Source organism: Pseudonaja textilis, chromosome 3 (assembly GCF_049901715.1).
Source record: "Pseudonaja textilis isolate UNSWEBS1 chromosome 3, rPseTex1.2, whole genome shotgun sequence".
Classification (NCBI taxonomy): domain Eukaryota; kingdom Metazoa; phylum Chordata; class Lepidosauria; order Squamata; family Elapidae; genus Pseudonaja; species Pseudonaja textilis.
In genome coordinates, this window is record NC_141992.1 from 61,148,739 (window position 1) to 61,172,263 (window position 23,525).

General features: G+C 37.1%; 1 protein-coding gene across 1 annotated transcript in view; it reads right to left on the bottom strand.

Annotated features, from left to right (window-relative positions):
• SLC26A8 (solute carrier family 26 member 8) overlaps window positions 1-20,285 on the bottom strand; it is a 37,010-nt gene extending 16,725 nt beyond the window's left edge. Inside the window, exons 1-10 of the mRNA XM_087929923.1 lie at window positions 20,110-20,285; window positions 16,858-16,997; window positions 14,079-14,195; window positions 11,570-11,745; window positions 9,811-9,975; window positions 8,838-8,987; window positions 7,944-8,026; window positions 6,042-6,189; window positions 4,296-4,409; window positions 1,860-1,937 (exon numbers count right to left, since the gene is read on the bottom strand). Of these exons, the coding sequence (XP_087786049.1) occupies window positions 1,860-1,937; window positions 4,296-4,409; window positions 6,042-6,189; window positions 7,944-8,026; window positions 8,838-8,987; window positions 9,811-9,975; window positions 11,570-11,745; window positions 14,079-14,195; window positions 16,858-16,997; window positions 20,110-20,282 (1,344 nt within the window). The 5' untranslated portion in view covers window positions 20,283-20,285. The remainder of the gene's footprint in view (window positions 1-1,859; window positions 1,938-4,295; window positions 4,410-6,041; window positions 6,190-7,943; window positions 8,027-8,837; window positions 8,988-9,810; window positions 9,976-11,569; window positions 11,746-14,078; window positions 14,196-16,857; window positions 16,998-20,109) is intronic.
• Between the last annotated feature and the right edge of the window lie 3,240 nt (window positions 20,286-23,525).

Genomic DNA, 23,525 nt, shown 5'->3' on the forward strand with positions numbered 1-23,525 from the left:
TTTTATGCCTTTTTTGTGATGGTCACTAAGCAGATGTTATGGTTGTAAAACCAAACCCATTCAATGGGTAATTTTTTCCAGAAACTAGTGAAAAAAGGTGGGAATTAGTAAAAAAAAACTGCAAATCATGGCAACGTGACTATAGGATACTGCGATTGGTCATAAGCCAGTTACCAAGTGACTGAAATGTGGTCGTGTAACTGTGGGTTGGGTGATACAACATTTTACAACTGTCAGAAGTGCTTGATAGACCATAAAGCACCCATTCCAGTCCTGTCATAATTTCAAATGGTTGTTAAGCAACTGGTCATAAGTTGAGAACCACCTATATACACAGAAATGTGAAATTACAGCTGCCTGTTCTTTAGCTGGTATTGGCCTTCCTAGGCATTGAGTTCTTCTCAAAAAAATAAAATGTCAAAATGTACTGGTGTACTAAAACATATGAAGAACAGTTGCAGGAATTGGGTATGTCTAGTCTAGGAAGAACTAGGGTGACATGATAGCAGTGTTTCAATATTTGAGGGGCTGTCCCAAGGAAGAGGGAGTCAACCTATTCTCCAAAACATCTGGATGGAAACTGAACAAAGAGAGAAGCAACCTAGAACCTAAGGAGAAATTTCCTGACAGTAACAGCAATCAAGCAGTGGAACAGTTTGCCTTTAGAAGTTGTGGGTGCTTCAATACTGGAGGTTTTTAAGAAGGGACTGAACAACCATTTGTCTGGAATGGTATAAGGTCTCCTGCTTGAACAGGGGACTGGTTTAGAAGACCTCCAAGGTCCCTTCCAACTCTGTTATTCTAAGAATGATCTGAGTATATGTGCAGATTCAAGTAGAGTGGCTTTTTTTAATTGACAGATGAAAATTTTACTAATATGCATGTTTTCTAAATGCCTTGTCAAATAAATAACGTTTTCTATAATAAAAAGGGAGTTCTTTGGATAAAAAGAAAAGTGCACAATAAATCCACGTAATTAACCAACTATTAAATCCTACTTTAAGATTTAGTAAATAGGTGTAGGCATTTCACCAATAAATAAAACTTTATAAAGGTCATAGACCAAACTCAGTGAAAGTTTCAGATAGATAAACATTTACACTCTTAGAATACAGCCAAATAACTATCAGTATCTCCAAAACAATTATTCTGTCCATAATAGTGACTTTCTGATAGGGTATCCTTGCTTTTAGGGAGCAAAATTTGGCAACTACGTAGGTAACATTGCAGTCTCAGACTGCTGTAAAGTAGCTAATATAAAATGTCTTTGTTTGACTATGGATATTTTTTAGCATCAGCCAAAGTAACCTTCCTCTCATCTTTGGAATAAAATTGTAACACAACAACAAAAGAACTTAGAAAACCAAGTTCCCTGGATTCAGAGTGGTTTGAGCCAAATAGGCATAATTTCCACAGATAATAGGAGTATTACCAAATCTGTTCTCCAAGACTGCCAAGGGGAGAGTAGCAAGAAGGCCCATTGGTAGTTATAATAGTTTTAAAAGGGATGAATCATTTTAAAACCCAAAGCAATGATATATTTTGAAATAGGTCAGGCATATGAAAAGGAGGAAGAAATACAATACAACCATACAAACAAGATTTTGTTATTATAGCTACATTCAATAAAGGTCATTTTATTTTTTCTGTGGAGTTAGGGAAGTTAAAAGTTAGGATATTTCCTGGTCTGATCTACCTGGTAGATCTGACATATTGAGAATTGGCAGCTCATTAAAATAATCCCCCAGGGATATATAATGTATCAATATTCTGATGACCTGGGTTTTTAAAGAGAGCAATATTCCATTACGGCACAAAATTTATATATCTAAATTATTCAGATTTTCACTTTAACTTACATTTGGAAGGGACTGCAAGTAATATCCCAATTTTAATCCTGTCACCAGCATTAAGGAAATTCCAATCAGAGCTGCAAGCTAATTTTTTAAAAAAATGGCATTAGAATGTTAACCTGATGCGGATTATTCTTTCTCATATTTTGTAAATCAAAATACTCCACCTAACTCAGTCTATTTTCAGAACATATACAAAATGATGTGTACCATGTTAATTAATATGATGAAATTTCAACTACCATCACATCAAAACAGATTCTATTGATTTGATGAAAAGGTCTACTATTGCTAATGTGCCTGCCAATTCCTTAATTTGACCTTAGATTCCTAAATCTATTCATGACTTGCCTTCAATAAAGTTTATTGTTTTGAAGTAAGATTATCTTGACTTGGACTCAAGCTTTTTCACTATGCCAGGGATTCTCAAACTTGGAGGTAGGACATCCTACAACCAGTTTGGTGGGGGTGGGGTGAGATTTTTAAAAATCTGATGAGGCATATTCAGGCAAAACACATTCCAAGCTTTGCTCCCAGTTTTGCCCAAAGAACGTTTTCACAGTACTCATGATTAGTCTGTACAGGCACTGCCCAAGCCTACACAAGGCAGTTGTAGTTAGATCAAAACTTAATTGTTATTACATACATGGAATGTTTATTTTTAGGCTTATTCACTGGAGAAGAGTGTCACACAAATTCATTTACCATTGTAGAAGTGATGGTAGCTTAAATTTTGAGAATTTGATTGAACCAGGAAACCATATCCAGACTGCAAAATCCAGGAGACAACTAGATGGCAGATAACATGGCAACGATATGATCTTTAGGAAGGACTCGACAGGTGGATAAAAATGTTAAATCCAGTCTAAACATCTGGGTTATTGGGTAACCAAACATAATAATGACCTGGTGAAAGCATTAGAATAATTTGTCAAAAGAAAGCAAAGATGGGGGTGCCTTGAGTGCAATTCCAAAACATTTGGAGCACCACTTGTATACCATCGGCATTGACAAAATCAATATCACTCAATTGAATAGAATATTTATTTTGATTTGTCAATTGCTTACAAGATAATAGGTATAAGTATATACATAGTTATGAATACATGAAATGGGTACATATAAGAAAAATAAAAGAAACAATAGGACAGGGACGGTAGGCACGTTGGTGCGCTTATGCCCCCTACAGACCTCTTAGGAAAGGGGTGAGGTCAATGGTAGACAGTCTAAGGTTAAACTTTTTGGGGTTTGGGGAAGAAACTACAGAGTCAGGTAGAGTATTCCAGACATTGACCACTCTGTTGCTGAAGTCGTATTTCCTGCAATCAAGTCTGGTGCGGTTAACCAAACGGCCATTTGAATCGGGGGACGACATCATTTCAGAAGGCAGGTGCTGCTATAAAGAACGCATGTTTTCTAATAGATGCTATTGTGGAACCTGGAACCTGGAGTGCACAATTCTTGCCACACCAGTTCAGCAGCTTGATGGTGTTACCTTTGGTTGGCATTTTCTATGGCTTTTTACTACAGTCTAGTGATTTTCCAGAGTTTACAACCTAGATATTGTATTTCTTGGTTCAATATTGGACCGGTTGCCTCGCCTCTTACATACTACCCTACTTAATAGCAAATTCTTGATAATGCATGACCATGGCCACAGACACCCAAGACTTAACTCAAGATTTAAATCATAACATTTCTTCAAGCCTTTGCAGACTTTCTGTGATGACATCATGGTCCCCCAAGGGTCTGCAGACCACAGGTTGAGAACCATTGCTCTATGCTAACTATCTATTTCTTAATCTATTCATTTATTTTTTAAACTGTAACATGTAATTCTTGTTATATTGTTAACATTTATCTAGATGGCAATAGTGTACTTGGTAAACATTTCTTAATTTCAAGGACACAAATGTTACCAAACCTGTTAATTTCTTGGATGAGAGACTAACTCTAACAAGCTACACTGAGAAGTCAAAAATATATCCTGAAAGATGGCAACTGTAAAACATTTCTGACAGTTGCCAAAAAACAAAAAAACTCATGTCAATGAAGTCCCCACAAACTGAGCTTGATATGAAGGAGAGTTCACCTGTTCTTCTGGTTTAAATATAATTATATTTTATAATAATGCTAATCAAAATTTATGAGGGTCAATTTGCAAGCATATATATGTAACCAAAAAATCCGAATGGGGTTAAAAAGATTTCTGCCCATGACTTCTGATGCAGACAAATCTCCACTGAGACTGATAATAATACACCAAGGGCTGCCTTTGAAGTGACAATACAATTTTTAAAAATGCTGTAGTTATTTAACCATTTGCTCATGCTAATAAACTCTGTAAAGCATCCCTTTCGCATGGTCCAAACAGCAGAGAAAGCCATGTTCTAACAAATACACCCAAATCTAAATTTGAAACAAGCACTGGAACTAACTCACCTGCGTTTTTCCACCAGTCTTCTCCTGAATAACAGTTGTAGAAATTGCACAGCTGACAGAAAAACTCTTAAAAAATGAACTGAAGACATTGCATAGCCCAATTGCTACTAAATCCTGCACATGATAAATAAAGATAAACCTACTGGTATTCAGATTACTGTACTGTGAAATATAGGGACTACAAATATTTTCCGCTACAAAAAATAAGGATGACAAACTTCAGAATATTAATATGTCCTAATCATTTATAACCAAAAATATATTGCTGTTTTAGGGAGACATTCAGTCATTACAGTTAATGTATCGCTTACATCAACAATTCTTTTTTTTAATGGCTCCTACTGCTTTCTTGAATATGCTTAGGTTTGCATATGCCTAGAGCACTCAGAGGATACCACCATAGGGAGAATCAACAGCATCACAATGGTGGGCATGACTTCAGCAACCTTTTTACATGCATGTAATATATGCAGTACATGTTCAGAAGGAGGTGGCCTTTGCTTGCCAAGTTCTGTTTGCAATTGCGATGCTGTTGACACACCACTGTGGGTGCCCCTGGAGGGACCTCTGCCTCATCATGTTCAAAATGTGTACAGTACAATCCAGTGATTCTCAATCTTGGTAAATTTAAGATGTGTGGATTTCAACTCCCAGAATCCCCCAGCCAGTATGACCAAGAACTAGTTTTCTATAAATATCTTTGTTCTAATAGATAAAGCCATAGTTTTAATGGTCAACTACATTTTGTTGTTTCTTTTTCAACTTGTAACTTTGATATGATTTTTTCTGTTTTGTGGTAGACTTAAAGTTTTCAGAATAGTTTAATTGCATTGCTGTTGCTGTCACACTTATAATCATGAGCACCCACAGGGACCTAATTTAATTTATTTAATTTAGGACTGCCTGACTCCAAACAACTCTAGGTGGCTTGTAATATAGTAAATAGATCAACATGCAATACAATTCAAAAGCAAACCAACAAAAAATAGATAGGAAAGCAGATAAAGCACAAGATGGCAAATCTGGCCCTGATGTGGGAAGAGTCAGGTCTTCAAAGCGCTATGAGAAACTAATAGTGTGAGAGCCACCTGGATATCAGGGGGAGCTTCATTCTGGGGGCAGACCTCACAACACAGGAGGCATACTTCCTGGGTCCCAAAAGATGACATTGTTACCTGAAGGGTCCCAAAGTGTGCCAACCCTGTGAGTTTGTATTGGCTGGACAGACATCACAGGAGATGATAGACAGTCCTTCAAATTATAAATCCTATGCCACATACTGCTTTATAGGCCAAAGCCTGAACCTTGAATTGCAACCAGAAACATAGCTATAGTGCAGGCCAGTCACTGGCCATGCTGCTGTATTTTAGACCAACTGAAGCTTCTGAGTATTGCTCCACATAAAGCACATTGCAATAAGACAAGTTATGAGGTGAGTAGGGCATGAATGATTGCCTGGAATTTATCCTAATCCAGAAAAGTGTGCAATTGGTGCACCAGAGGAAGCTATGCAAAGGCTTTTGACTGATCAGTTAAATTAATGAAGAGTTGCTTTGTTTTTCATATTTATCTCAATATGTCCCAATGTATTTCTAATGTTCTTGGAGACAAATAGTGACTACAGCGTTGCATGCCTTCCACAGACGCCGGAAATCTATGGAAAAGTATATTTAATTATAGTTTATTTATTCTCCCAAAGCTCCATCAATTTCTTGAGGCTTCTGCTTTGTGATATATAACTATTACCTGAGTATGTCTGATGTGATAGTTGTGAATACTTGCATACTTCTTTCCCACAAAAATGAGGAGGAAATAGCTTACTATTGCCAGAGATGAAGCATGTAATATAATTTTGTCCAGTTTTGAGAAATCAGGTAATGTAGGATTCAAAAACCTGAAACAAAAGAGATGCTTCAGTCCTGTGTAAAGAACACCCTTGAATACTTTGATTAGGATGTATAACCTATAGCTCTGTTTATTTACAGATTTACTACCATCTCTTTCAACCCACAATGTTGTGAACCAAGCAAGTGGTGTTAATAATAAATATGGGCTTGTTTGGATTTCAAAGACTGAATTTTATGTACTTATTGTTAGCTATCTTAGAAACCTTTTCTGAAAATGAAAACAAATCACCTTTATTAAAAGTTTAAAATGAGCAATGGACAATATTTTTCCCCCAGCAGAACATAGAACACTTGGGCAACGCTTTAAATTTGATCTCCAAAGTGTGCTTTGGATAGTGACCACAGCAACACTCTATACTCAATAAAGCAGTTGACTCTTTTCCAGAGGTCACACAACTGGCCTTCACAGCTGCCATGTAATCCTGGAAAGGAGAGAGGCATTTTAAGGAGTTACACAGACATCCCCATGTCCTCTAAAGCAGAGGTCTCCAAACTTGGCCATTTTAAGACTAGTGGACTTCAACTCCCAGGATTCTCCAGCCAGCATAGCATAGCATAGCTGGCTGGATAATTCTGGGGGTTGAAGTCCACAAGTCTTAAAGTGGCCAAGTTTGGGAACCTCTGCTCTAAAGCAACATTCAAAGATCAATTTTGACATTCCTTCCCCTAATTTCTTATTTCTACTCTTCTTTGTATTTTACATATGAAATAATAATAAAAAGGAATGTTGATATTCTGCACAGTACTAAAGAGTCAATTTAGAGTTGCCTGAACTGTGATATAAACGGCAAATAAATCTTATGAGTAAAATAAAATTATACATTATTATTTTTAGCTCATTTTAAGAAATGGGCAGTAATTATATGAATACTGATGGGCCACACATGATCCTGATGGTTAGAACAAAGAATCTTTACACTGTTCAGTAAATGCTAAAACCTGCCCCCATCAGGTACCTCTCAAAGGGAAATTACAGTATATAGAATATTTGTTCACTGTTGGCTTGACTAAATGCTGTTGGCAGGGGTGGGATTCTACCGGTTCTGTCCACCTCTGTAGAATCGGTAGTTCTGAAGAGCAGCAGACAGAAATAATACATAGAACCGGTTCTATGTCTGCTGCTGTTTTGGCCCACCCGTCCACCTGGGCTCTTATCTGACTTTTATTTCCTGCTTTTTCAACCGCAGCTGCTTTGTGCGACACAGCTGTGGTTGAAAAAGCAGGAAAAAAGGGCTTTTCCAACCGCTGTGCACTTGCACGCAGCATTGCTCAGCTGTCCGGGCAGCTCAGCAGGCTGTAAATTGCACTCGTGCAACTTGTGCAACTCGCACGTGCACAAAGTGCGCATGCGTGCGCGACGCAGAGCGACAGAACCGATACCAGTCAGATCCCATCCCTGGCTGTTGGTATGCACTTAGCCACAAATAGCAACGGCATTCAAATATATTTGAATGACAAAGTTAGCAATGTTGAAATATTTATGAGAATAAGCTTTCAGGTTCACGCATTGGCAAATGTTTCACAGGAATTTCAAGCTGGGGTATTATTACCAAGTTCTTTACCCAATTCTTTAATTTCAACATTAGTTACTTTCTTTTCATTTTTCTTATTTCATTATTTCAATTTTTTATTTGTCCTTCCTTCCCCCCGCACCACATATGTTACCCTGAAAGGGAATAGCATGATAAGTACATATTTATACATGCATGAAAAATACATAATATTAGATTAGATTACTTACTTGTGGGGAGTCATTGTAAAAACTCCCTGACTAGATTCAGCATGTAGACGAGTTTGGGTAGAAAGCATTGTAAATACAATAATCTGTAAAAAAATGCACTCTATATTATTTGAGATGAATATTATGTATTTAAATTTATTTCAAAATTATATTAGTATACTCTCAAATTTAGCCTTGATTAATGGCAATTACAATGTCAATATCTACCTTGGCATTATGAACTAAGGGTTATGTTTTAGCCAGACATTGAAATAGATTCTAATAATATTCAGTGGTATAATGCCAAACAAGGCAGACTTTTGATTAGTTATGACAAACAGTAGGATACAATCATCAGTGCAAAGATTAGTATTAGGAGGGGGGGGAAAGTTTCATGATCAGAAAAGCATTTCCCACCACAACAAGTTTCACTGATACTGAAACTTAAGGCAGAATGTTTAATGTTTAGATCTCTGTTTCTGAAGAATGCATTTCTAAGGACAATAATAGACCATAACACTATTAGATAAAATTGGGTTTTATCAGAATCATAGACAAAATGTTCTTATTGTCTATACAGTGAAGGCAAGAAGGGATGGTGTGCTGTCCCCTGAATTTGAAGTATACAATAAAACAAATTCCTGTTTTATCAGAAGACCTGAAATAAATTATAATAAGGGATAATGCTTCTTTCAGATGCAGTGTTTCCTTATTCTTTTTTGTGGAGAACTTAAGGCCAATATAATATAGTCAAAATAAAAGAGTAGCAAAATTATTAACATTCAGTTCTGTACTAAAGAAACACAATGTTTGAAGGAAACTGTTTCATGGATCAATCTATGACTTCAAGTCATTTACAAAACTGTGACTTTGGAAACATAAATGTAATTTTGTAGAAAAATGTCAAATATTTACCAAAAAAAGCTCCATTGGAAACTCAACAGGATAGTGTTTATAAGTTATTTTAATGCATTTGCTGACCCTCAGCAATAGTAACGAAAGCAAAAACAGCAAGATACTGGTGGAATTTGCTTTAGGGAGACCCATGCAGTAGTATACCAAATTCTGAAAGAAAGAAAATGTCAACAAAATGTTAGAACTAATTCCTGCATGTTAATTTGCTGGTAAAAGTATCAAGGTAAGCCTCAACATCTTTTAAATGACATAGTTTTTTGCTTCAGAAATAAATATAGCTGCACACACATGACTCTGGGAGGCTTATAACTAAATCATAAACAGTACCAAAAACAACAACAACAATAATAATACAAACAAGACAAATGTATTAAAAACAATTAAGAACTAAAAACCATTCCATGGGTTCCACACCACTCTTTAATCTCTGGCCAGCAAAACTAGGTCTTCAAGTCCTTCTAGAAGGTTCAAGAATTATTTTCCCTAGGGCAGCAGAAAAGGCCCTCATCCTGTGTCCTACCAGATGACACTACCCCTTGGATACATACAACCCACAATTAGTTTTTTCTGCTGAGCCTGATAGGCAAGTAAATGCCACTCGGAAGAGATGGTCCCTCAAATAACCTGATCTTGGTAATGAAGACCCTTATGCTATATTTCTTTGATATTATTTAGAAGTTAAATCCTACCATGTTTAAAGGGGGTTGATTTGTCTCCACTGTTTTAAGAAAGACAATGGCATGTCATAAAGAAACTAATAATGCCTAAAAACGGGGAAGTTAAGTCCCTGGTGAGAATTACGATTCCTTGTGTGTATTGTGACCACTTGTTATTATATCTTTACAAATGAAGGGATTTGATAAACTTTTAATTAGTATGTTTCACTCTTCAGGGGAAATATATCAATACTGATGTCTACTTCTTCCCATTCTTGTCGAGAAACAGGAAAGTTAAAAATAGTGGCTTTACTCACATAAAAAAATGACAATGGGCCTGAATGAAAATCAATTACAATTCCAAAGATGAAAGAGAACTGTGATATAATCACATGTAATGCTGCTGCTGTAAGGTAAGCATTCATGAGACTCTCTGAAACATATGTTGTGACAAATCCCAAGCCAATGAGGGCCAAAAGTAGCTGAAAGGAACAAAAGAGATGGTTAAAATAGAAGAAAATGGGTTTTAAAGAAAACATAAACCTCAATTTGCCACAATAGCTGCCCTATTTCTGCGCAGTTTGCTATTATACATCTGAAGTGTAAAGAAGCTATACTATTTTTCTAAAACCCAAGTGAATATTTTGCAAGGACAGAGTTATTGTCGAATACTTCTGTCCTTGAAGGTATTTCTAGCAGAACTACCAGATTCTGTATCAGCTTTGTTCCCTCAGCCATCCGTCTGGTAAACTCGCAAGATTTGTTTTTCTCACCATGTACATGTGTTGTTTTTGTATGTCATATAATTTATGTTTAAGTATATGCATAATTTTGCACTTATTTATTACTTACTTATTTTGTCATGTTTATGTAGTGTATACTGGAGGTGGTAACCCTTTGAGAGCTGCATACAATGAAATTTCACTTTAATGTATGCCAATTAGTATATTTACATGTACATTCAAAGTGACAATAAAGTGAGTCTAAGTCTAAGTCATCTGCTTCATGCCTCCAAATTAGTCAATGTTCTGAGATAAGCTGAAGTCAGGGGCCAGTACCTCTTCCTGGCCCTCAATATCAAAAAAACAGAAATAAAATTGGTGAAATTACACCAGACAATAATTATCTTGGGGTGAAATTTATGAGTTTTCATGTGAAATAATTGAAACCTTGCATAATTCTGATGAACTTTTGAATGTCTTCATGCAAAATATCAGATGATTTTAAGAATCTTCTGAATTTCAGCTATTATGTAAGGTGAAATGTTTCTGGTTATCAGACAGTAATTTCTAAGTTTGTTCTCTCCTCCTTACATTCCTTAAGATCTAATTTTCCTTTCATGTTGTTCTTAACCCTACTATAAAATACAGTGACAAAGAATAAAAAATATATATTTTAAAAGCAGTAGAAAAATTGTATAAAGCCAAATAATTTGCTTATTTTTTTCAGTACATCAGAACCAAAAATAAAAATATAGCTGAAAAGTATTGGTGCAGAATTATAAAAGTATAGAATTTTCATGCATCAGAAAAAGAATAATGGAGTCTAAAAATATTTAGATTTTAACAAGTCAGTTGTGGATTATTTTATTACACTCATCACACCACACACTCAGAAGGAAACTCTACTCAGCTAAGATTTAACTTTCATTCAACTTTTATTTTTAAATATGTGTGTCTTATTACATGATACTGAATTTTTATTCTGTCTTTGAAAATACCAAGAGTTCCCACTCTCTATGAGCTGAGATGGAGGGAGCTTAAAAGTCAGCATTCTTTGGCAGAGCTCTCACCCGCTACAGAATCAGTTACTCTCAAAAATAAGATTAGTGTCCTTGTCACCGTTATTCAGAAAACTCTTCAAGATGTAAGCGTTTATGTAGATATTTGAGGATTAAGGAATCAATGGAGTATATACCTAGACTGTTTGGGGGTGCTGTTCATTATTGCTTTATTGCTATTATTGACACACATACATACACACAGTAATATTAACTTAACTGAAGTGGCATTAAAGCACTTCGAATAAATAAAGCTATGGCAAAAAAAGAAATGATAATTCAAGTGTGTTTCCTACCTGAATAATCCCAACTAAAAATGTAGTAGATGCAGTGTGAGTTACTGCTTCCATATAATTCCGCATAAAATTTTCATCAGAAACATTGGCCAAAGTGGCATTAACTGGTAACTGTATTCTGAAATTAAGATTACTCTGAAAATTTGCTGCCATTGCATTTAGAATGCTGAAAGAACCTGTTGCCAAAAAGCAGAAATTCAAGATAAAAGCCAAAGCTAATATAAATTCAGCTACCACATTAATTGTCACAAGGTAATTCTCACCATTTCTCTAAAGAGCTTAAAAGTATAAAATGCTTTCAGAATACCAGTTTGGTCTGGTGGTTAAGGTACCAGGGAAGAAACTAAAAGACTATGATTTCTAGGGCCGCCTTATGCATGAAAGCTGGCTGGGTAACTTTGGAGCAGTCACTTTCTCTCAGTTCAACTCATCTCACAGGGTTGTTGGGGCAAAATAGAAGGAGGAAGTACTATTGGTTATGTTCACTGCCTTAAATTATTTATAAAAAATAATAAAGGCAGGATATAAACAAATCAATAAACCAACAGATAAATTATTTCTCTGTATATTATTTCTTCTAGTATTCTGATGTCCGAAGTTACATCACTGGGCACTCAACAACAGTGATGTTCATTGTCCATAAATCACCACCAGAAAGATTCACTGGATTTACAGGGACTCTGTGTTAACCATTGTCAGCTGGCTAGAGCCTGATCCTAACCTAAGTGTACCCAAGCCCAACTGAAGTTCACCATTAGTCAACCATTGGTGCTAAACAGTTCCTCTAAATTGGTATCATATAACTTCGATTTCAATCAAGAGATTTATGGGGTTTAGAAATGAACGACACTCAATTAGGTACTTCGCTTTTTACTATCTAGGCTCAAGAGACAATCCCGAGCACCTATAGTTCTGCTGGCTTTCGTCAAAATAACAAAGTGACATCATGCTCTAATGCCACAAGTTGTGCAATTTTTCAATGTACATGTCACAATGCACCTATAAATGAGAGGTACTTGTGTCATGATGACATCACATTGGTTTCATCAGACTGACTGATTTGACATCTCTCCCTGCAGACATCACTGGAAACACTTTGGGCAATAAGGTGTATGAGATTGTGATATCTTCTCAATCCTGTCCTGCTTTCGATAAAGTGTTAAAACAATTGTTGTTTAAACTGCTTTCATTTTCACAATTTTTATAATGTTTTTGAGAGTACTTTTGGCGCCACTTACCACCCTGAGTTATTATTTGTTTGCAAAAATGAATCTAATAAAATAGCACTATTTAGCTGTCAAGAGCTCAAGAAATTTGGAATTATAGAATCCCAGAATAGGAAAGGGCATAAGGAAGCCTTCTATAACTGACATTCATTATTTGATATCCCATCTTGTGGAATGTAGAGGAGCTGAATTGGTTCTAAACTGAAAATAGTTCATTTACAAGAAATATTGTAACCTCATCCCATTCATCTCAATAAACCTTGTTTAAAAAACTCTATATCACAAATGTGCTGATGAACAATCACTTTTGGTTTTCCAACCGCTGCCAGAAAGACTGACAGGTCTATTAACTAAGGCATAGCAGAGTGGAAATGAGAGTAGAAGTGTGTACATAGCTTTCTTTTCTCTTCCAAAGTATAAGGGTTAAAGTTGGCAAAGCAAGAGCCAGTCATCTCCAAGGCTAGAGAATCATTATATAAACATTTCTCAGTTACCCAAGTCCAATAAATCAAGTATTAATTACCTTAGAAAGAACATAGGGAAAAACCTAGAATTTACAGCAAAATTATATACAAAGGTTCTGACTTCATTGTACTGCAATAGTCAATCAACTGTTGTGTTTAAAGCTTCATTTTTGTTTTGGAAAACAGATGCTCATCTAGCCAAGTTATATCTGAGAATCTTTTGCCAAATCAAGTGATGAGTAAAGAGTTAAATATTTGAAGAGCTGTGATTTGCTGTTGCACTCTTCTGTCAAGCCTGAAATACAGGTGTTTTTCGAGCATGAAAATGGTAAGAGAACCACTTTTACAAGCAATTATGTCTGGATTTCAGAGAAGAGCCTGTACAATTTATTCTCCTCACACAGAATGATTATGAAGAGAAATTACAAAGAGAGATATCATTTATTTAACTTCCAAATTTTTACAAATAAACTCATCTATTTAAACTGAAACAAGTGTAAAATATTGCTGAGAGAAGAATCAGGGAGAACTTACAAGAATCATGATTTTCTCATAAAACTAATTGATTGAACAGATAAATCAAACTTGATATAGTCACTTTTTAAAATATTTACACAGTTTTCTTTAGCTTTGTGAATTATTTGATGACAGATAATAAAAACATGGTATTAACAGAAGACTTAGCAATAAATTTGAAATAAAAGTCAATATGTTTGAAAGTATAAATTAACAAAAACAAGTTTTTTAATGAGTCAGTATATCATTTCTAATGACAAATAATCCCATACACCTTTAATGAACAAATAGCATAGTACTTACCAATAGATATATGTTGTGAAGTTCCAAATATAACATATATTAAAGAGCAGCAAAATGCAGAATAAAAATTATTTATAACTGGAATTGGTAATCCGGTTAGTGCTATTCCTGATAATCCTATAAGGAATGCATATTTTTAAAATATACTCTCAAAACTGGTACAAAGCAAACAGTTCATTGCCCATTTGTAGTGAAGGAAAAACCAACCTGCCCTATTTTATTATAACTTCTTATTCTAATAAATAATCTGTTATCCACTGACCTTGTTCTAGAAATCTATAACTTGGGAAAACGGGAAGATGGAAGGAAAGAGAAGAGGACAGCCAGTGACAATGACTGCATTAATGGAAGACCTGAAAGACCAGACTGAGGACAAATTATGTTCATTAAGAATCTACTCCAACTTGATGGCTCATGATGAGTCAATCAATCTTCACATGGCACTGTTTTCTGGGGAGGGAAAAAACATCTACCACTGGTATGTTGTATCTAAGTAAAAAGCCGCTTTTTCCCTCTTTTAAATCTCTCTGGATGGTCGCCTATATCTTTCCTTCCAACTATTTTGTTAATGACACATAAAGGGGGATCTAAACAGCCCAATTATTATATTTTCTTATGTTCTTCCAGCAGTAGGCAAGGGGCAAAACTGTGGCAGATGAGTGATGAATACAGAGGTGGGGCTGGATTGGAGCAAAATTTTAATCAACATTTTCTTGATTATTTGCAAGCCTGGAATAGCTAACTGAGGGAGCACTTTGGACACAAATAAAATTTAGACTCAGATATTCACTTAATCATGAAAATCCATTAGTAGTCTTGGATACATCGATGTATAGGAGAATAAAATAGGCAAACCCTTGACTGGAAAAAGGATAGAATATAAACATGTTAAATGTAATATGTAGCATGTTAGTGCTATCACTACTACTATTACTATTACTAGACAAATGTATGAAGTATGGTCCTGAAATAACATTTTATATGTAAACAGTTGTTGGAGAGTAGAGGTTACAAGGACATGGTGATTCCATGCCCATTGCTGACTCAAGTTAATTGGAAGGCAGCAATTTTTATTTTCATCGGAACTAGAATTAAAAACCAATCATATTTCTGGTGACCTTGCCAGAAATACTGATGATCGTAAGATGAAAAATGCAATTAGTGGTCCAAATTATATCCTGCTTATTGTACCTTATGACTATTGTTAAGTGTTGTACCTTATGATTCTTGACCCTTGATGAATGTATCTTTTCTTTTATGTACACTGAGACACCAAGACAAATTCCTTATGTGTCCAATCACATTTGGCCAATAAATAATTCTATTCTATTCTATTCTATTCTATTCTATTCTATTCTATTCTATTCTATTCTATTCTATTCTATTCTATTCTACTTTTTTTTCTGTGGTATAGATTCTAGTGCATCATAGATTACATGTAGATGTTCTTTAATAATACAGGAGCAAATCTTGAAGTATGTAAAGGGAATCCATTTTTATGGGTAATTTATAAAGAACATTAATTTTCAAATCAGAAATGATTTTGTTTATATTGCTACTTCATTTTAACATACGTTGAAATCCATCAACTCATTCTTGTTTCATTATTTCAGGTAAAAAAAATCCTTTGTTTTATAGGTTAGAATAGCTGTCGATATAATGATTAGGAATTGAACTTAGGTGAAGATGCCTTTCCCTTTACAAATTCCTACAGTTTTTCCTTTTTAAATTCAGGTAATCCTTGAATTACAACGGTTCATTTAGTGACAGTTCAAAGTTACAAAGGCACTGAAAAAACTAACTCATGACCATTTTTCACATACTGTTTTTCACTTATGACCACTGTGGCATCCCCATGGTCACATGATCAAAATTCAGACGCTTGGCAACTGACTCATATTTATGATGGCTGCAATGTGACCCTTTGACAAACAAAGTCAATGTGGAAGCCAGATTCGCTTTACAACCATGTTACTAACTTAACCACTGCAGTGAATCTGTTGTGGTTAATTGGCATCAGGTGCGAGCAGCTGAGGAGAGCGAGGGGCCAGGACCATTAGGGAGTGAACAGCTGCCTTTAGAGATTGTGGGGGCTGACAGCAGTGATGAGGAGGTTCCTGAGGAGCCTGTGCTAAGTGCGCGCAGGATTGCTCGTAGGAAAGAGCAGTTCCAACAGCATGGGTGACTCGGGAGTAAGGCTGCAAGGTAATGGCCCCTCCTTCAAGAAGATAAAAGCCAGCTGTGAAACAAACGTACTTTGCAGAAGGCAAAGACATTTTGAAACTCCAGCCTCGTGGACATTCCAGTACCCTGAGTTTGTATTTGAACATTTTTGTCTTGCAAATTATTTCTTGTCTGTTATCTTTTGGCAAGCCTCACACAGTTTGGCAAGGCTTGTGCTTATCACAGCTAATTATTTTGTAAAAGCATTACAAGGTTTTTGTTCCTTTTGGATTATGTTTGATTTGTGGGAAAGGGGCGTGGGTCAGAACAGAATCATTTAACAAATGTTTTCAGAAAGTTCATAAAATGGGACAAGATTCACTTAACAACCAACTTGCTTAGCAATTGAAATGTTGGGCTCAGTGGTGGTCATAAGTTGAGAACTATCTGTACCAGAGGCTGTTTTTGTTATTTGAGTCCAAACCCCATATGGTTTTATTTATTATAGAGTAGTAAAGAGAGCTTCAGCCTAGGATATGCTACCATATGTGGAAAAGGTTGGAAAATTATCCACCTTGAAAGCTTTTAAATAGAAAATGAAAATGGACTAACTTACCTTGGAAAACTTGCACCATCCCTACATTTAAGCCAGCGTGTAAGTCTCCTAGAATCCATTCAGTAATGCGATAAGTATAAAGCCAATTTAAAATAGGAAACATCTTGAGTATGAATTTCCTGAACCGTGCACATGAGAATCTGAAATAAAATTGTACAGAAAGCCAAACTTTTATCTTGATAAAAAAGGCTTAGTTGTTTCTATGATAAATAGTGAGGTAATCTTTAAACCAACAATACTCAATCATCAGCTCTGTATGTTTTTGTTAAATAATATGCATAATTTGGTTTAAAATCGTATGTACACTTTTCTCAAAGTGAGACCCACTAAACATAATGGAAACCAATTTCTGAGCGAAGGCATATGGGATTGTGTCAAATGAGAATAATTTTTAAATGACATGCTTTTATTCCATTCTAGTTATATTTTGTTATGTCTTATTATTTTGACACTGCTTTTCTGCTAAAATTTACAATTTTTGTAAATCATGAACTATAAATTATACTATAATTGCCAACATTAAATCAATTTAAGATTAATTCTTCAAAGACTTCTGAACATGTATCTTCTAAGCAGGGATGGGATTCAGCCGGTGTTACTCCAGGTTCAGTGACTACGTTTTGCTGTGTGCACGTGTCAAAAACCCTTAAGCTGTGCTGCCCTGACAGCTGAAAAGCACTGTGGGTGTGCAGCGTTTGAAAAGCCTCTTTTTTACTGCTTTTTCAAGCTTAGCTGTGCTGCGCAAAGCAGCTGAGGTTGGAAAAGCAGGAAATAAAGAACAGGTAAGAGTCCGGGCAGGTGGGTGGGCCAAACAGCAGCAAACACAGAACCGGTTCAGTGTCTGCTGCTCTTCAGAGTTACCGGTTCCTTAGAACCGGGTAGAACCGGTAGCATACCACCCCTGCTTCTAAGTCATTCTTTCTAAATATAATAAATCCTAACAAATCTGGTTCTTTTATAATGTTTTCATGTTCCCCTAAGCAGGAATTCTTCAGTCTCTATGGACTACAATTACTACCAACCTGCCTTCCATTGAGGACCTATATATTGCATGAGTCAAAAAAAGGGCTGTGAAAATATTTACAGACCCCTCATATCCTGGACATAAATTGTTTTAACTCCTAACCCCAAAATGACACTGCAGACCACTGCACACAAGAACAATTATACACAAGAACAGTTTTTTCCCAAACGCCATCACTCTGCTAAACAAATAATTCCCTCAACACTGTCCAACTATTTACGAAGTCTGCACTATTACTATTAATCTTCTCATCACCCATCCCCTCCTACTTGTGACTGTATGACTGTAACTTTGTCGCTTATATCCTTGCAAATTTTATTGACTATTTCCTACTATGATTTGATTGCTTATAGTACCCTATGACTATTATTAAGTGTTGTACTTTATGATTCTTGACTCTTGAGGAATGTATCTTTTCTTTTATGTACACTGAGAGCATACACACCAAGACAAATTCCTTGTGTGTCCAATCACCCATGGCCAATAAAGAATTCTATTCCATTCCATTCTATATTCTATGGTGGACAAAAAAAATAAAGTACTTATAGAACCAATAGGGACACTGCCTTTCTCCAGGTCTCAACACCAATCAGGCAATTCAAAGTCTAGAATAGAATAAAATTTGTTATTGGCCAAGTGTGATTGGACACACGAAGAATTTGTCTTGGTGCAACAAGTTGAAAGCAGCCATGAAATGCATTTTATATGGCCTGCAGCAATACTTGGAAGAAAGGAAAGCCATATAAGTGATATAAATCTTTCAGCTGAAGAAGTCTAATCCAAAAGTAGTTTGCATAGATATCCTTGCCTATTTCACTTGGCGTAAGGAAAAAAACAAAGGCAAATTAGACTGATGGGCCGATAGAATAAAGGAGGAGAGGAAAAAGAGGGTGCAAGTTTGCCCATAATCAAGAAGTGGAAAGCAACTGCTGGAATTAAGACAAACAGTTTATCAATCTTAATATGGCACTTTGAACCCTCTCCAGAGTCAGAGCTGAGTACAGATAGTCCTTGACTTACAACAGTTCATTTAGTGACCGTTCGAAGTTACAACAGCACTGAAAAAAGTGATTTATGACCGTTGTAGCATCCCCATGGCCATGTGATCAAAATTTAGATGCTTGGTAACTGGTTCCTATTTATGATGGTTGCATTGTTCTGGGATTACGTGCTCCCTTTTTGCGACCTTCTGACAAACAAAATGAATGGGGAAGCCAATTTCACTTAACCATGTTACTAATTTAACCAGTGCAGTGATTCACTTAACAACTATGGCAAAAAGAGTCGTAAAATGGGGCAAAACTCACTTTACAAATGTTCCACTTGACAACAGAAATTTTGGACCCAATTGTGGTCGTAATTCGAGGACTACCTATACACATTTAGTATTTACATTCAACAAGATCATCACAGACACTGAGTCCAATTACCCAGACTGAGATTAAAGTGCAACATTGCAATTGGGCAGGATAGCAACCCAAGGGACAGCTACACCTGTCCTACAGGTGCCATTGCAGCTGGGGCAAGATTGGAGCTTGCACTTCTCCATGTAAACTATTGTTCTCTCTGCCAGTGTTGCACTTCTTCCTTGCTACTAGTGGTAGCTCCCTGAGTACTATTGTAGGGACTAGAGATTTTTTTATTTCAGTGTATGGAAAGACTTCCAGTGCTGTGGCCTCCAGGTGAATGAACCTGTCCTAATGTGGCATTTGTAAGAATTGAGTTCTAGATCCCTGGTGTAAATGCTTGTTCAAGGCAATTAAACACTTTTATGTTCCCAAACTAGACCTGAGCTTGGTGGGGTCTAATAATCCACATTAAACAAATTCAAAATCAAAAACAGATTTTGCAGTAAGCAACTGCAAATTCTGCCTTACCCAATGTTGCTAATGAAAGGATAGAACTCTCTGACATTGTGATATGTCAGCAATGGTACCCTGATTTGAAGCTGTATCACTATCTAATCCATCTTAAATTAGAAGTAAATTCTTCCACATCTTTTCCATTGTTGCCTCTCTTCTCTTCATTATTGTATTTTTATTAAACCTGATTGATTGGACCACTGGGGCTAATTTAGCTCTACATAAAAGAGAACTGTGCATAGGTAAAGTTTATAAACAATGATAACCGTTTCTAATATCATAAGAAAATTGGGGTTTATAGTTTGACCTAGAAACATAATAAAGCAATCAAGTGTGGAGAGGAACAAACTTCCTGACTAATCTTACCTGCACTGGATCTTTCGTCCAAATTTAGGTCTTTCAGATTCCTTGTTGAGCTGGGAATACATGTTTTGGTCATGCTCTTGTTCAAATTCTTCTTCATTGTACACCTTTCTGTTGATGTTATATATCACCCTTAGTGGCACTCTCTCATTGATGGTATTTATATCTGGCTCCATTTCATTATATTGATCCTGACATTTTAAAAACAAATCTATTAAATCGGAAGAACATTTTATTTTGTGTCTCTTTTGTGCTATTGTTTCCTGGCTCACAATACTTCTGAAAACCAAAAGCTCATGTTCAAACAGATTGAGGCTGGTTCCTATCGATTAGCCTCATTGGAACTATATAATATCTGTTCTCAAAATAGGAAATAGGAAAACATTCCTTAAAGAATGTTGTGTAATCACTTGTGAAGTCTCAGACACAATTTAAAACAAAAGATTCACCACTGGAACTCTCCTATCTCTCATGCTTTTTCTTATTTTCTTATATTTTTAATGCAACATGAAAATTTAATGCAATGCTACTTTTTACATATATTTCGCTTAATCTGCAGGAAATTCAGAAATGGGCCCCCTCTGAGCCAAAGTATGCAGATGATGTGAGAAAGAACCCCTCCCCCAAAAAACTACACTGCTCAAAAAAATAAAGGGAACACTTAAACAACACAATGTAACTCCAAGTCAATCACACTTCTGTGAAATCAAACTGTCCACTTAGGTAGCAACACTGATTGACAATCAATTTCACATGCTGTTCTGCAAATGGAATAGACAAGAGGTGGAAAGCATAGGCAGTTAGCAAGACATCCCCAATGAAGGAGTGGCTCTGCAGGTGGTGACCACAGACCACTTCTCAGTTCCTATGCTTTCCGGCTGATGGTTTAGTCACTTTTGAATGCTGGTGGTGCTTTCACTCTAGTGGTAGCATGAGACGGAGTCTACAGCCCACACAAGTGGCTCAGGTAGTGTCCAGAGCATGGAGGCGCTACCAGGAGACAGACCAGTACATCAGGAGACGTGGAGGAGGCTGTAGGAGGGCAACAACCCAGCATCAGGACCACTACCTTCGCCTTTGTGCAAGGAGGGACAGGAGGAGCACTGTCATAGCCCTGCAAAATGACCTCCAGCAGGTCACAAATGTGCATGTGGCTGCTCAAACGGTCAGAAACAGACTCCATGAGGGTGGTATGAGGGCCCGACGTCCACAGGTGGGGGTTGTGCTTATAGTCCAACACCGTGCAGGACGTTTGGCATTTGCCAGAGAACACCAAGATTGGGAAATTCGCCACCGGTGCCCTGTGCTCTTCACAGATGAAAGCAGGTTCATACTGAGCACGTTTCAGACATGACAGGGTCTGGAGATGCCGTGGAAAACATTCTGCTGCCTGCAACATCCTCCAGCATGACCAGTTTGGCAGTGGGTCAGTAATGGTGTGGGGTGGTATTTCTTTAGGGGGCCGCACAGCCCTCCATGTGCTCGCCAGATGTAGCCTGACTGCCATTAGGTACCGAGATGAGATCCTCAGACCCGTTGTGAGACCATATGCTGGTGCAGTTGGCCCTGGGTTCCTCCTAATGCAAGACAATGCTAGACCTCATGTAGCTGGAGTGTGTCAGCAGTTCCTGCAAAATGAAGGCACTGATGCTATGGACTGGCCCACCCGTTCCCCAGACCTGAATCCAATTGAGCACATCTGGGACATCATGTCTCGTTCCATCCACCAATGCCATGTTGCACCACAGACTGTCCAGGAGTTAGGGGATGCTTTAGTCCAGGTGTGGGAGGATATCCCTCAGGAGACCATCTGCCACCTCATCAGGAGCATGCCCAGGCATTGGAGGGAGGTCATACAGGCACGTGGAGGCCACACACACTACTGAGCCTCATTTTGACTTGTTTTAAGGACATTACATCAAAGTTGGATCAGCCTGTAGTGTTTTTTTCCACTTTAATTTTGAGCGTAACTCCAAATCCAGACCTCCATGGGTTGCTAAATTTGATTTCCATTGATATTTTTTCTGTGATTTTGTTGTCAGCATATTCAACTATGTAATGAACAAAGTATTTAATAAGTATATTTCATTCATTCAGATCTAGGATGTCTTCTTTTTGTGTTTCCCTTTATTTTTTGAGCAGTGTATTATCCCTTTTTCCTCAGAACCAGGGGTGGGATTCTACAGGTTTGCACCTATTCACTAGAACCGGTTGTTAACATTCTAAGCAGTTCGGAGAACCAGTTGTTAGAAGAAATTACTGGCCTAATCCTGTAAGGAAGGCAGGAAGGAAACATTCTGGTGTTGCTTTCAGAAACTGCCTCTCCATTAACTCTTATTACATTCTTGGCAGGACTAGACTTCCTATCTCAGGAACGTCTCTGGAGTCTTTTTCCCCTCCTTTGCTGGTACTTTGCTTGTGTGGAGTGACCATTCAAAGTTACAATGGCACTGAAAAAAGTGACTTATTACTGTTTTTCACACTTACGACTGTTGCAGCATCCCCACAGTCATGAGAGGCCAGGCAAGGAGATGCGTGCCTTGACGTGAGTGATATTGAGTTGGGCAACCAGTCACATGACCACCAAGCCATGCCCACCAACTAAGCCACACCCACAGAACCGGTTGTTAAAAATTTTGAATCCCACCCCTGCTCAGAACTAAAAATCATTCTCAGTTAATTTGAGAATAATTTGAGGCAGTCCTGGCGAAAAACCACTGTGAGAACTATGCAATGTAAGGATAGTTTTAAGCATTGCTAAAAATGTCTCTTGCTAAAACTAATTAATACATTAACTAATTAATGTATATATTGTTGGAAGTTAAAACCCACCCCTCTCGTCGGAAAATGAAATATTTTAGGATATACTAAAAAGGCAGAATATTTCCAGAAAAAAGAGAAGTAGAAACTCAGAAGCAGAAACTCATCTCAGAAGCAGAAGCTTACCCTCACTTTTGTTAATAGGTGGGCAATTAAGGCCTGGGCCAAAGTATTCTCCATAACAAAGCCCTCTACCCATCTCACCACCTGGCCTGGGAAGATTGTATCAGCCAGCACTCAGGTGAAGCCATGTGGTCTAGACAAAGCCTACAAAGTTAGCTAAAAAACCCGCCCTAGGAGTCTGACAGCCAATGGGATACATTTCTTACACAGGAACAGGAAACACTAAGCTGGGGCCCAACAGAAGGCATATAACTAAGGGTCTCTCAGCATCTTGGCCCTTCTTTTCCTTCACCCAACATCTTCAAGCATGTGATCTTACTTTTCACTTTGGAGCTCCAAGCCATGTCGTTCTGTCCACCATTAAACCATCTTTCTAAACAGCCGCCATGTTTCCAGTGTCTTTTTCCCCACTTGAAACTGAACCCAGAAGGATATTTCTTCCAACAATATATATATACTGATGCTGTGGGCTGCTA